The sequence below is a fragment of the Primulina eburnea genome, chromosome 1, assembly GCF_022965805.1.
Source record: "Primulina eburnea isolate SZY01 chromosome 1, ASM2296580v1, whole genome shotgun sequence".
NCBI classification, from domain to species: Eukaryota; Viridiplantae; Streptophyta; class Magnoliopsida; order Lamiales; family Gesneriaceae; genus Primulina; species Primulina eburnea.
Genome location: NC_133101.1, coordinates 54,662,146 through 54,677,736, shown reverse-complemented (window position 1 = coordinate 54,677,736; position 15,591 = coordinate 54,662,146). Strand labels below are relative to the sequence as shown.

Sequence of the window (15,591 nt, the reverse complement as noted above, 5' to 3'; positions counted from 1 at the left end):
TTTTATAGCATACATTACACAAGCTTATCGGTCGAAAATCCTTTAATATCATCGGTTCATTCACTTTGGGGATCAAAGTAACAAGAGTACCATTCCAACTCATTAAGAACTTTTAGGACAGATTCAGTAACATCAACACCAATAATATTCCAAAATATCTGAAAAAATAAATTGGACATACCATCTGGGCCAGGTGATTTATCCGGGTGGATATCGAAAAGAGCTCGCCAAACTTCTGAAGCAACAAACGACGCACAAAGGGACCTGTTCACTTGCTGATTAACTTTTGGCTCAATGTTCACCAATACCCGGTACAGATCCTCCACTGAAGGATTAGATGATGTGAATAAATTCTGAAAATAATCTAGCACAATATTAGACATACCCTCTCCATCCGTACACCAATCCCTATGGCTAGAAACTAGACCGGTTATGGCATTCCGAGCTCTTATATGGGACGCATTCGAGTGAAAAATATGATAGTTACGATCACCATCCTTTAGCCAAGAAACTCGACTTCTCTGCCTCCAAAAAACTTCATCTTCCGTGGCCCAATTTCTCAACAGTCGCCTTTAATTCCAAAATCTGGTCGAAAGCATGATTCCATTGGGAACTTATTCTGAGCTTGGATAACTGATTTCTCTTTGCTTTAAGTAACTCTGGGACTTTCCTGAAATCTCTCTTTATCCCAGTTCATAAAGGCCCTTTTGCAAGAAGATATGATCCAAAAGTGATCTAGAAGGATTTCTACAACCCCAACCATATTTCATCACATAACTACATTCTTTATTTCGCAACCCACAATTTTCAAATCGAAACATACGGCCTTGGTTACTCACTTTCGCACAATTCTGCATGAGGTCTCAACTCAGCTTTATCCAGATTGGTCTATGATCCGAGTGATAGAAATCCAAAGAAATCACTCGAGCATTCGGAAAAAGAAGGCGACATCCCAAGTTCCCTACAAAGCGGTCAAGTCTCTCGAGAACAACATGGCTCCCATCTCTCCGAGTTACTCACGTGACAAATTCTCCTACACAATGCAGATCTTGAAGTTCGTATAGTTCAAGAGAATCACGAAATGCTTTCATCTGAGAAGAGGATCGCAGATTTCCCCCGAGCTTTTCGCTATCAAAACATATTCCATTGAAGTCCCCCATACAAGCCAAGGAAAATGTCTAAGTTCAGGTATATCTCCAAGTTGAAGTAATAACTCACAAGAGAAATGGTGAATCGATGTTTCCAGCTTCCCATAGAAACCAGTAAAGCGCCACATACGCTCCCCTTCCTGAACGATAAAGTCAATGTGTCACGTTGAGAATAATTTAATGTCAATCACTACTGATGGATCGGTTAGAGGGGTAATCATTGAGCTACAATAGCTTGATTCTTGAAATATTGAACACCGATGAATTAAATCGAGTTTGGTGCTCAAATCAAGCGGAAGATACTCGAAATAATCTTTTGTAGAAATCGATTAAATATTTTTCAAGGCATTTAAAATATATGTAAGTTGAATTAGTTGAAATATTTTTGGTTGAAGCATTTTATCAAACAATTGGTATCCAATATTTTGATATTTGAAGAACACATAAAATGCTCCAACAATGCATCTTTAAAACTATGAAAATGACAAGTAAGTGCAATAAACAAATATACACGAATTTGTTTATGGATGTTCAGAGATTTCAAATGCTCCTACGTCACCACTTCTTCCCATTGAGAAATATCCACTAGAAGACTTTGATTTATACAAACACTTGTACAAACCCACTCAGCTAGGACTTACACCACTGCCTAACTGAACTCCTAGCACTCAAGATTGTAGGAAGCACATCACAATTAACATAATATTTAATGTCTCTTATGCAAAGACTACGTACACAAGTTTATTGTCTTTGTGCAACACTCACTCAAATAATCTTTGAAGTTCCACTCTCTTGTATGTATGTGAGTGATTGTGTGTGAGGAATTTTTCTTTTACAGTATACATGTCAAATGTATCCTCACACAAGGGCTTGTGCTCTCAACTAGCTGATATATTCATGTTAACTGACCATGCTTTGAATCCTCTTCAAAAGCTCTTGCTTGATCTTCAATATGTTGTATTTGAGGCTCCAACAATAATATATATATTAGACACAAGAATATGATCGTTTGGAAAATTTTTGTACGGTTTCTGAGGTTGCAACGGTCAAATTCGTCTTGCTGGACTTTTTTCCTACTGGTCAACTCTAGTTAACTCAACTGGTCAGCAACTAGTTCAGTTCAGTTCAGTTGGTCAACTGCTGGTTCGGTTCGGTTCAGTTCAGCTGGTTCAGTTGGTCTAGTTCAATTCAACTGGTTCGGTTCAGTTTCAGCTGGTCTGATCACTTCAACTAGTTCAGTTTCAGTTGGTCAGCAGTTGGTTCAATTCAGTTCAGTTCAGTTCAGTTCAGCTGGTTCAGTTTAGCTGGTGTGCTGAAATCATCCTAGCTGATTTCAGTTTGTGCATAACCAGTAGCTTCATTGTCATTTATCAGCATCTTAAACTTTGATTCAGACATCGACCTCTGAATATGATTTGTAGATCATCGTCTTATCTTTCCAACGTATACTGAATACGACTTGTTCCAAATTGAGTTTTCTGATCAGTCAAGTTGGCGGATTGTCATTTTGATCATCCAACTGAGAGATATCTTCAAAACACCGAAGCTCGCCAGAAATTCAGTTTGTGCAGAATTCAGTTTCAGCTTGCTTCTTGTGTTTTCAACTTCACACTTGAGTAAATATGTTAGAAACACAATAACAAGTTTTGTTAACATCAAAATCAAGATTACGAGCATTAAATTTTCCAACAATTACTGTATCCTTCCAAAAAAGTGCTAGAACCCCACTTTTCATCCTATAATCCACCATAAAACCTCCAATAAAGCCCAATCTACTTCTCCGCCATCTACAGTTCGCCTATCTCATTTTTGTTTCGCACAAGAATAAAAGAGTGTGACACTTTTCGGTGACAAGTCGCCCCAATTCCCGGATTGCTCTAGGGTTCCCAAGCCCTCGCACATTCCAAATGATAATACTCGTAACTATCGGCGGACGCAACCACCGCCGTTATGTCAAGATTGTCTCCCTCAATCATCACTGCTACCTTCCGTTTTTTATTGGGCTAGATTCCTCCTGTGATTCATCTCATTTATCCTCCCTCATTGCCCGTTTCGAGCCTATGCCCAGAAGAGGGTCCCTCTCCACCACCTTTGCTTTCCCTTTTTTTCTTGCCCTACGCTTCCACTGTATAGGTTTACTCCTCCCATCACCATCTATACTCCGTCCCTTTCCATTAGATCTATCATCTTCAAGCTCTAGCGCATCAGTAAGTATCATGTCGCTTTTATCCTATCCAAGATCCACATTCCACCCCTCTAAACGAGAATAATCTGATTCTTCAACTGCTATTAATGCTCGGTTCTAATCCCCTTGGGTGTTATTCTCAATATCTCCCACCATCTTGTTCCTCAACTCTATAGCAATTCTAATTCGGTCATCTAAATCCTCTGAGCCAACTCGAGATTTAGAATCCTTCTTCCCAGAGTTTTGTTTCGGCTCACTCCCCTTATGTCTCCTACCCCTTCCCACATGAGTCGAGGCCCGCAACCATACCCCATATGCATGATTAACTTTATCCATAGAATCATCCTCACATTCTCGATATGTACGCCCAACTTTCCTGCATGCATAACAAAAGTCTGAAAGACGTTCATAAACCACAATAATAAAAGTATCCTCTTCTTCATTCATAGCAATGACTCTAATAAATTTCTCAAGAAAATATTTTATATTTATGCATGCCCGAATTCGAGCAAAACGACCCATTACTGATCCATTTTCTCCAGGATCCATATCCACCACTTTTCCTATTTTGCTCCCTATTTTTTCTGACAAGATCTTCATGCATGAAAGCCAACATAAGATTATTGAGTTGCACCTAGATATCGATCTCCTCAAATTTCATACATCGAGTTTTCTGCCATCCCGAAGGTTCCGTGAAGACCACAAGACTTTTGGCAAAGTTCCATGGACCATCTCAAAGGGTTCTCATTTTATCCCTATAAGAGTTGAATTTGAATATGGAGGTATTGTCACCCGACGCTTCTATAGATATCCTTTTCTCAACTGAATCATATGATGTCGGAAAACCTCTCGATTGATTGCCCTTGGCAAAAGGACTTTGGCGACCAAACAACGAGACAGCCGTCCCGTCCCAATTCTAACGTCTTCTTCATCGAGTTTTAAATCTTCATTATGGTTTTGATTGATTAATTTCATCTTGTTAACTAGCCAAACCATTTCATCAGGATCCATGATGGTTTATGGAATCAAAGAACCTACGCACATATCCAAGGAAGATCGTGTGAGGAAATCCTACAGAATGTAGGTTTCAACTCCTATAGGGTTAGAGCACCCTAAGGATTGTCGCCTCAAAATCTTCTTAATATATATAAAAAATCTAGGCAAAAACTTGTGTGAGACGGTCTCACGGGTCGAATTTGTGAGACGGATCTCTTATTTGGGTAATCTATGAAAAAGTATAATTTTTTGTGCTTAGAGTATTACTTTTTATTGTGAATGTGAGTAGGGTTAACCCGTCTCACAAATTAGTATCCGTGAGATGATCTCACATGAGACTCACTCAAAAATCTAAACACTTCTAATTATAAAGCACAAAGACCGGTGCAAAAATTATAATCAAATCAAGTATATAATATAATTTCTATAGTTGTGAAAAAGTAAAAATTTATGGTAAAAAGTAAAAATCTCAAACTCTCAAAATTTACCAAACTACACACTTTATAATATTTTTCTCTCTACTCAATTGTGATTTTCTTCACAAATGAGAGATCTATTTATAGAGTTTCATTACACATAATCCAAAAATAAAATACATCATTACCTACATCATCACACACAAATTTCTAACTTTACAACTCTTATTTTCAACATTCAAATATTCAACTATTACTTTTTCCATATTAAAATATATTATTTCAATACTCCCCCTTGTGATGATGATCATGATACGATGATGTCTTCATTACGTGTTTTGTACTGCCTCGTTAAAAACCTTACTTGGAAAAACCCATTGGGATAAAAACCATAGTAAGGGAAAAAGAGTGCAGTCACGTAAACTCCCCCTGATGTTGACATGAACAATTCTTCACAAATTTCGTAGATTGCGCATCCCAATATTATATATGTGCTTTCTGAATATTGACGTAGGAAGTGCCTTTGTGAAGAGATCTGATGAGTTTTCACTTGATTGAATGTGACGAACATCAATACATTTATTCTTCTCAAGTTCCTTGGTGAATGAGAAGAACTTAGGAGGAATATGTTTAGTTCTGTCGCTTTTTATGTATCCTTCTTTCATTTGAGCAACACATGCAGCATTATCTTCATATAGTATCACAGGCTTCTCATCGAATGATAATCCGCATGAAATTTGGATATGTTGGGTCATTGATTTTAACCACACACATTCACGACTTGCTTCATGTAGTGCAATAATCTCGGCATGATTTGATGAAGTTGTTACGAGCGTTTGTTTCTGTGAACGCCAAGATATTGCAGTGCCTCCACGAGTAAATACATATCCAGTTTGAGAACGTGCCTTGTGTGGATCAGATAAGTATCCAGCATCAGCATAACCAATTATACAAAAGTCCCAAGTCTGTCGTTCCTCGTAGATAACAGAATATATGTTTAATTCCGTTCCAGTGTCTCTTTGTTGGATATGTGCTAAATCTTGCCAACAAATTTACGGCAAAAGATATATCAGGCCTTGTACAATTTGTAAGATACATAAGGGCACTGATAGCACTTAGATATGGTACTTCTGGACCAAGAATATCTTCATCATCTTCACATGGACGGAATGGATCCTTTTCTATGTTTAATGATCTAACAACCATTGGAGTACTTAAAGGATTTGCTTTATCCATATTAAAACGTTTAAGGATCTTTTCTGTATAATTTGTCTGGTGAACAAACATTCCACATTCTTTTTGTTCAATTTGTAATCCCAGACAATACTTGGTTTTTCCAAGATCCTTCATTTCAAATTCTTCCTTCAAGTATGACACAACTTCTTGAATTTCCTTATTCGTTCCAATGATGATTAAATCATCAACATATACAGCAATAATTACGCATCCGGATGTTGTTTTCTTAATGAAAACACAAGGGCATATTGAATTATTTACATATCCCTTTTTCATCAAGTGATCACTTAGTCGATTATACCACATTCGACCTGATTGCTTTAACCCATATAACGATCTTTGTAATTTCACAGAATAACATTCCCTGGGTTTTGAACTTTGTGCTTCAGACATCTTAAATCTTTCAGGGATTTTCATATATATATTACTATCAAGTGATCCATATAAGTAAGCTGTAACAACATCCATAAGACGCATTTCTAAATTTTCAGATACTGCTAAGCTAATCAAATACCGAAACGTAATTGCATCCATCACAGGAGAATACGTTTCTTCATAATCAATTCCAGGCCTTTGAGAAAAACCTTGTGCAACAAGTCGAGCTTTATATCTTACTATTTCATTTTTCTCATTTCGCTTTCGAATAAAAACCCATTTGTATCCAACAGGTTTTACACCTTCAGGTGTAAGGACTATAGGTCCAAAAACATTACGTTTATTTAGCGAATCTAATTCAACCTGGATGGCATCTTTCCATTTTATCCAATCCTGCCGATTTTTACATTCACCAAAAGATTTTGGTTCATGATCTTCGTTATCATTTATGATGTCGATTGCCACATTATAAGAAAATATATCATTAATTTCATCTATATCATTTCGGTTCCATATTTTTCCAGTATTAATGTAATTGATAGAGATTTCATGATTCTCGTCAGTTTGTGGTTCTGACAGAACATTTTCATCATCATGTGTTTCTTCAGGAACATCATTCTCTATTTTGTGATCATCATTTTTCTCTATGAATTTTCTTTTTCGAGGATTTTTATCCTTGGAACCGACTGGCCTTCCACGCTTCAGGCGTTTAATGACATCATGAGTATCTTCCATTTGTTTCTTTGGAATTTCAATTCGAGCAGGAGCATTTGCAGCATGTATATATGATTTAGTTACCCCTTTTGTGTCTGCAAATGCATCTGGTATTTGATTTGCTATTCTTTGCAAGTGTACAATTTGTTGTACATCTTTTTCACATTGTTTTGTTCTTGGATCCAGATGTAATAATGATGATACATACCATGTAATTTCTTTTTCGGTATGTTTCTGTTCTCCCCCTAACATTGGGAAGATTTCCTCATTAAAATGACAATCAGCAAAACGTGCTGTGAACACGTCGCCTGTCTGAGGTTCAAGATATCGAATGATTGATGGACTATCATAACCGATATAAATTCCAACCTTTCTTTGAGGTCCCATTTTCTTTCGTTGCGGTGGTGCAATAGGCACATACACCATACATCCAAAAATTCTCAAATGAGAAATGTCTGGTTCTTTACAAAATGCAAGCTGCAATGGGGAGTATTTATGATATGCACTTGGTCTGATGCGAATTAATGAAGCATCGTGTAAAATTGCATGTCCCCATATAGAAATAGGGAGCTTTGTTTTCATAATCATTGGTCTAGCAATCATTTGCAGACGTTTAATCAATGATTCAGCCAATCCATTCTGTGTATGTACATGAGCAACATGATGCTCAACAATGATTCCCATAGACATACAATAATCATTGAAAGTCTGGGAAGTAAATTCACCAGCATTATCAAGTCTAATTTTCTTGATTGTATAATCGGGAAATTGATTCCTCAATTTTATTATTTGAGCAAGTAATCTTGCAATTGCAACATTTCGAGTTGACAATAAACATACATGTGACCATCTGCTGGAAGCATCAATCAATATCATAAAGTATCTGAATGGTCCACATGGTGGATGGATTGGTCCACAAATACCACCCTGAATACGTTCAAGAAACATTGGTGATTCAGTTTGGATTTTGACTGGTGATGGTCTTATAATAAGTTTTCCAAGAGAACATGCTTTACATTGAAACTTATTATCCTGAAAGATCTTCTGGTCTTTCAGTGGATGACCATGTGTATTTTCTATAATTCTTCGCATCATTGTTGAACCAGGATGTCCCAATCGATCATGCCAATTGGTTAATATCGAAGAATTATCAACTACCATGTTTGATTTAATGAGACTTATATGTGTATAATGCAATCCAGTAGGGAGCATTGGTAGTTTTTCAATAACATATTTCTTTCCTGATTTATATGTGATAAGACACATATATTTCTCATTCCCTTCATTCATTGTTTGAGTATCATACCCATGGGAATATATATCATTAAAACTCAACAAATTTCTTTTCGATTGTGGTGAATATAAAGCATCATTGATCAAAAATTTTGTACCATTAGGTAACAAAAATTGTGTTTTACCACATCCTTTAATCAAGTCTACAGGACCTGATATTGTATTCACTGTTGCTTTTGTTGGTTTTAGTTCAAAGAAATATCTTTTATCTCGGAGGATAGTGTGCGTTGTACCACTATCGGGTATGCAAACTTCAGCTTTGCTCATAGCATTTTCCATATTTGAACTTCAAAAAAATATGCAATGAAATAAAATTACTGACAATACATATATAAATATAACACATATCATAATTGTACAATAAAACATTATTATATGAATACATGAAAAACAAATTATTGTACATTTATATTCTACCACTATATTGTTCATTTTCAGAAAAATCATTGAGAAAATCTGCAGCATCAAAATTGTTCATTTCTATCCCACCAACATGTTGATCATTTCCAGAGAAATCATTCATAAAATCACCAGCATCAAAATGAGTTGAATCACTCAAACGGTCACTGCGTTCAGTGAAGTTGGTCTCCTTTTCTTTCCCCTTTAATGATTCTTTATAAAGTTTACAAAGGTGCTCAGGGGCTCGACAAACTTTGGACCAATGTCCTGGAGTACCACATCTGTAACAAGAACTTTCATATCTTTTTGAGTGATTCTCATTAACACTTGTATTCTCATGATGTCTTTTCTGTGGATGGTTTGGGACGCTCTTTTGAGATGAGTTATAACTATCTCTATTATTTTCAAAACCACGGCCGCGTCCACGACCACGACCAATTCCACGTCCACGTCCACGTCCACCTCCACGTCCACGACCTCGACCTCGACCTCGACCAAAACCTTGTATTTGAAATTGATTTTGGTTTCCAGGTATAAATTCATTTTTACTTACAACATTTACTTCTGGAAATGCTGTTGATCCAGTGGGTCGGGACTGATGATTTCTCATTAATAGCTCGTTCTTTTCCGCCACAAGAAGACAGGCGATGAGCTCAGAATATCTCGCAAATCCACGTACTCTATATTGTTGTTGTAGAGTAATATTTGATGCATGAAATGTGGAAAATGTTTTTTCAAGCATCTCAGATTCTGTGACCTCATGTCCACAAAATTTTAATTGCGAGATTATTCTATACATCGCCGAATTGTAATCACTGACTTTTTTAAAATCTTGGAATCTCAGTGTGTTCCATTCATCCCGGGCGGTCGGAAGTATAACTTCTCTTATATGTTCAAATATTTCTTTTAATCCCTTCCACAAAGCCATGAGATTTTTTTCAGTCAGATATTCACATTTCAATCCATCGTCGAGATGTCGACGCAAAAATATCATGGCTCTTGCCTTTTCTTGTGACGTGCATATGCCATTTTCTTTAATGGTCTCGCTTAGACCCAATGACTCAAGATGCATTTCTACATCTAGAGTTCATGGCATATAATTCTTTCCCGTGATGTCGAGCGCAATAAATTCGAGCTTTGTTAAATTTGACATGGTGGTACTAAAAAAATTACGATGCATTTTATTAGTTAATAAATATTGCAATACAAAGTAACGGATAAACAACAAGTACAAGTATTTGTAAAAATAAAGAAAACGCACGAGGAGGATATTCTCCGATAAATACAAGACTCGTGAGTATGATAACCAAAATAATTAAAAATATCCTTGAGAAAGCCATCTTCTTTTTTCTTCGTAAAATTTGATGATGAATAATTTTTAGAGAAGAAGAGCAAGTTGGAGTGATTGAATGTGTTTGTGAGATGATATTTATAGGGCAAAAACTAGCCGTTTGTTACCGTTTATGACCGTTGGTGTACAAAAAATAAATGTATGTATTTGTATAATTTTATGGTAATAATATGATGTATATAATATTAGACATGTTTAAATAATTATGTATATCATATCATAATATTATAATGAGTGTCATAATTTATTTTGTTTATAAACCTTATAGGCTTTTATACTTATCGTATCCCTTACCGGGAGTGTGGGATGTCGTCTTAACATCCTCCCAGGATTTATAACAAATTTATGAAAAATTTATTTTTATTATTTCTAATAATAACATTATATTGTATATTAAATAAATACAGTAAAATAAATATTATTACTTTTTGTTTAAAAACCTTATAGGCTTTTATACTTGTCGTATCCCTTACCGGGAGTGTGGGATGTCGTCTTAACATCCTCCCAGGATTTATAACAAGTTTATGAAAAATTTATTTTATTATTTCTAATAATAACATTATATTGTATATTAAATAAATACACAATAAATAAATAACAGTAAAATAAATATTATTACTTTTGTTACCTTTTTCTTCTGTTTGGAGCTTGGAAAAGTATGTAGGACTTTTAGAGCTTCGTGCTGATAACGTGTTGTGAAAAAGTAAAAATTTATGGTAAAAAGTAAAAATCTCAAACTCTCAAAATTTACCAAACTACACACTTTATTATATTTTTCTCTCTACTCAATTGTGATTTTCTTCACAAATGAGAGATCTATTTATAGAGTTTCATTACACATAATCCAAAAATAAAATACATCATTACCTATATCATCACACACAAATTTCTAACTTTACAACTCTTATTTTCAACATTCAAATATTTAACTATTACTTTTTCCATATTAAAATATATTATTTCAACATCTATAACCGTTATGTATTGGTGCAGTTATTCTATATTATATGAGAAATTAATGATCCAAAATTTAATATTTGATCAGTAAATATTTCAAATAAATCATGAAATTATCCGGAGTGGTCAAATATTTAAGTCTAGCATATAATTATCCGGATGAGTGGATACGAAGGTCCGGAAAGGATAAATTACTAGTACAAATTCTTGAACAAATAATTTCACCGAGCAACGAGGGCGGCCGAGGATGACGTCGATTCGAAGGTTTTGCTGCAACGATCTCCTCCGATTTGCATCTGTGAATCTCGACCATCTCACAGAAACAGTAAGTATCCATTCCTGGTTTCGATCTTACCTTTTCGAGGAATCGACCAATCGGTATATTTCAATTGACAAGTGCAATAATCCAATGGGTGCAGTTCAACATGTCGTTCTATATGACTTATTTGGCGCGTTGGCCGGATTATTTTCACGTGGCGGAAGCTCCTGGCAACCGAATCATGGGCTACAGTGAGTTCCCCTTCTATAGTCCAGCATCCTTGTTTAATTCTTAATTGTTGTTAAGTGGAAAGACAAGAATGTTGTTTGCTTAGGTTTTGGTCGCAATAGGATTGAGATTCCTGGATTTCCGGATTTGATTGCTCGTATGGTGCATAAGCATTAGACTGAGATGTGGAAAGATTTTAGACGCTTCTGGTTTGAGAAGCTGGGAATTCTGTATTAATTGAGTATGCTCTTATTTTATCTATTAAATTGTCCAAATTTGGAAGTATGCCAATCCCTCAACTAGAATCCTAGTTGTGCTCGTGCATTAGATGTTCTAATGGGGAGTTCTTGTCTGTAGTGCAACAAATAGAATGGATATTTGTTAGTTAGTATATTGAAATACTCAATATAGTAGGATTGGAGCAACTTTGTTTGGAATAAGAGTAACTTTTAATTTTGGGATTAAAGCTACTTTGTTTGAATGAAGAGAAAACTAGATACAATTGTTTCTTGGTTTTAACATGAGATGTACTTTCTAAACTTGGGAATTATCTTATTGTTCCCAGTTAATGAAAACCAAATGTTCTTTAAAAGTTTACGATTCATATTAGGTTATCAAGTTTTGTCAGGCCTGTAATGGGACATAATAGATTTACTTAAAATTTTGAATGGGAGGAAAGAAGGAGAATGAATAAAGTTGATAAATGAGGTGAAAAACAATAAAGGCAGGTGCACATTCGGTCAATAATTGATAGAGTCTCAAATTGTTTTTCCTGATAAAGAAGCTATTGCCTGTTTTAATTTTGGCTTCATTGTTTTCAGTGGTTGGAAAAGTCGGGTTATTTGGTTCAAGATGTCCCTGACTGCACGAAGAATTATGAATCTGAGGTCATAGATTGCTAATCTTTCTGCCTAACTTCATTGTTTTCAGTGGTTGGAAAAGTTGGGTTATTTGGTTCAAGTCTTCAAGATGTCCCTGACTGCACGAAGAATTATGAATCTGAGGTCATAGATTGCTAGTCTTTCTGCCTAACTTGTGATACTCTTAAATTTGGGGAAGTTGGGTTATTTGGTTCAAGATGTCCCTGACTGCACGAAGAATTATGAAACTGAGGTCATAGATTGCTAGTCTTTCTGCCTAACTGGTGATACTCTTAGTTTTGATTTGGATGTGGCAGTTCTGGTATTGTTTGAGACTCTCACAAGTCCTTAATCTGTAATGAAATTTGACTAAAATAAGATTGACCTTAGCAGGTATCAAGTGCAGAAGGTTCTTATATATCATGCAGGAAAATGAAATTATTCCTGAACTATTGCTGTAACTATGTCTTTTGAGTACTCCAGTTATTTTTGTGAGAAATATACACTGAAAATTGGCTACCTTGCTCTTTCACTTGCTACCAGAAAGTAGATCTGTCCCTGTTAGGATCTAGATCTCCTAACACAATTAAATCTGCAAATATTTACTAATAGAAAAGAAAGATAAATTTATTTAATACGAAAGATAATCTGAGAATTGTCTCTGCCAAGTATAGAATCCTTTTACAAGAAGAATACACTCACTCTCCTTGCTCCTAGCACCAACTATTAAGATCAAAACACAATAAACATCAATGAATACCTCTTCTCTTCTCTCCTGCCTAATTTATCTTCCTCCCTCCTAAACCCTTTCCTCTTCCCCAAGTTATCATTTCTAGAATTCTCTTGATAAGTGGATAGGCCCAATTTATCTATGCCGCCAATAAGCTGAGTTTGAAAGTTCACTTCATTCGCTTCCCCCAAGTTCACAGTCTGATATCATTGATTGACATTATAAATTTAAAGACTTTCGTGGTAAAGTTGAAGATTTAAGTGTACCAAAAGAATGTTATCGTAATCTGGTGCTGATTTGTGGTGATATGGATTGATTGACGTCAACATTTTTACTATTTAGAAATGTTAACTCCTATACAGGATAATATGCTGTTTCAACAGGACCTTAATGCTTGTTGTTTTGCAGTTATGGGAAAGGTTGAAGGACAAGGTGAGTCATGGCATGGTCATGTAACTGCTGTAACTGTAGCTCCTGAATATCGCAGGCAACAATTGGCCAAGAAACTGATGAACCTATTGGAGAACATGAGCGACAAGATGTGAGAATCCACATTTTTTTTGCATTCAGACGTGCCTTCATTCGGCTTACTTTATAGAAATGAAATGACACATTCTGGTTGTGTTAAAACATTTCAATAGATTCTTCAAGTTGTTTGTTTCTGCAATTTTAAGGCCATTATTATTTCCTTTGTTCCTGTCCAATGCATTTCTCTATTTTATTCTAAATCTTAGGAGAAAGGTAGTGTTCTGTGGGATTGTATGTTCAATGTTAGCGAAGTTTCTCGAGTATTTTGGCCTTAGTGGCATTTTCTCATTTTATTTTGATGTCTGCCACTTTTTATGTTGCTTGAAATTTGAAAGTGGGAGCATGCATAAAAGAATGTACATTGAAAATTGCCAAAACTTTGAGTAATAGGAGTCTTCTTTTATGCATGCACTTGAGCTGTACATATGATGAAGCTGCTAGGATTTGCTTTATGCAATACTCGAGTCTCCCTCTCAAATAATTAGTTCTAAATTTGAAAGTAACATTTTCACTATGAAATGGCGTAGGAAGTTCCATTTATTTTTGTTACGAGGTATTAGATGAGTTATGATATGGAATATTTTGTCTCTACAGTGACAAGGCTTATTTTGTGGACCTTTTCGTGAGAGCTTCTAATATACCTGCCATAAAGATGTATGAAAAGGTATTCAAAATTTTGTTTCTTCATAGTGAAAATTTGTTCTTAAAACCATTGTCCTTTGAAAATTTTATCGAATACATGGATGTGTTTTCTACTCATAATTGCATCCCCATGAATGCTCATTTTTTTCTTTTTTCAGCTTGGCTACATAGTGTATAGACGCGTACTTCGATATTACTCTGGCGAGGAGGATGGTTTGGGTGAGTTGCTGCACACAAATCTGAGAAAATAGTCCGTTTTGACCGAATATTGTTGGCTTTTCTAAATGATATCTTTTGCCGTGATGTTTTTAATTTTCAGATATGAGGAAAGCTCTGCCGAGGGATGTGGAAAAGAAGTCTGTTATTCCTTTGAAGCGGCCCATCACTCCGGATGAATTGGAATATGACTAGGGATGGTTTCTTCATTTTAGCACCCAAATCAAGGTTAAATGAAATGTAAGTTCCTGTTGATACTAAAGTTATCGAGCTAAATCTTGAGATTTTGAGGAATGGATTTTTCTTTAAATACAACTGGTCTGAGTATTTGAGACTACTAAACCGCAATTAAACGCGTGTATCTTTAACTATTTGGGGCTGTGGAAGTATATTACCAACTTTCAAGTTAAAAAAAAACGATTATATTGTTTGAACATGATCGATATCTGGCAAACCATCTCGTCGTTTAAACTTCCCAACTATATTGGAAGTTGCATCGGTATTTTGTTGGCAAAATTATGAATGATAGCAGATAACATATTGATGGTGGTGGTTGGCTATTATGCAGCGGAAAATTCGGTAGCTTTGTGCATGAAATTTGACGAAGGAAATACGCGGTTTCACATGGATAAAAAAGCTCTATAAATAAAGCATAATTCCCTCATTTCACATCATCTCATTCTCGAGTTCTTCTCTCATCTCAATATGTTCTTATTTCAGTGTTGTTTTATGTTTTTTACAGGTGTTTTGTTATCGTGTATTTAGAGAGAGTATTCTATTTGGAAACACAGTGTGTGGTTGTATACCATAAAATATTATAGTGAAATTCTTTTCATTTTGTCTGTGGTTTTTACTTTAATAATTTTTAGAGGTTTTTCACGTAAATTTTGGTATCCAATTTTATTCTTTATTTTCATATTTATATCTCAAGATGCCACACCTGAGACAAATAAATGGTAAGAGTTTTGGTTTAAAATTTCTTAAAATTTTGAGTATGATATATAGTTGCACTCTAAACTAATCTTCCACATCAGAAAAATATTTTTCGAGATTTTTAT

General features: G+C 35.3%; 1 protein-coding gene across 3 annotated transcripts; it reads left to right on the top strand.

Moving 5' to 3' along the window:
- Positions 1-11,225: 11,225 nt before the first annotated feature.
- On the top strand, positions 11,226-15,371 carry LOC140831657 (N-terminal acetyltransferase B complex catalytic subunit NAA20). Of its 3 annotated transcripts, none has more exons than XM_073195419.1 (7): positions 11,226-11,395; positions 11,490-11,580; positions 13,556-13,688; positions 14,270-14,339; positions 14,476-14,536; positions 14,637-14,773; positions 15,066-15,371. In XM_073195419.1, exons 1-6 carry the CDS (start codon positions 11,318-11,320, stop codon positions 14,726-14,728), a joined length of 525 nt encoding a protein of 174 aa, XP_073051520.1. In that variant the 5' UTR covers positions 11,226-11,317; the 3' UTR covers positions 14,729-14,773; positions 15,066-15,371. The 3 variants fall into 3 exon arrangements, with proteins under 3 accessions (XP_073051520.1, XP_073051513.1, XP_073051506.1); XM_073195412.1 differs by having other exon boundaries at positions 11,227-11,395; positions 15,102-15,371; XM_073195405.1 differs by lacking the exon at positions 15,066-15,371 and having other exon boundaries at positions 11,227-11,395; positions 14,637-14,904.
- The last annotated feature ends 220 nt before the right edge of the window (positions 15,372-15,591 follow it).

Coding starts and splice junctions, on each gene's coding strand:
- LOC140831657 (XM_073195419.1), top strand. CDS start 11,318: ATGACGTCGATTCGAAGGTTTTGCTGCAACGATCTCCTCCGATTTGCA. Junction 14,340..14,475: donor CCATAAAGATGTATGAAAAG/GTATTCAAAATT, acceptor TTCTTTTTTCAG/CTTGGCTACATAGTGTATAG. Junction 14,537..14,636: donor TGGCGAGGAGGATGGTTTGG/GTGAGTTGCTGC, acceptor TTTAATTTTCAG/ATATGAGGAAAGCTCTGCCG.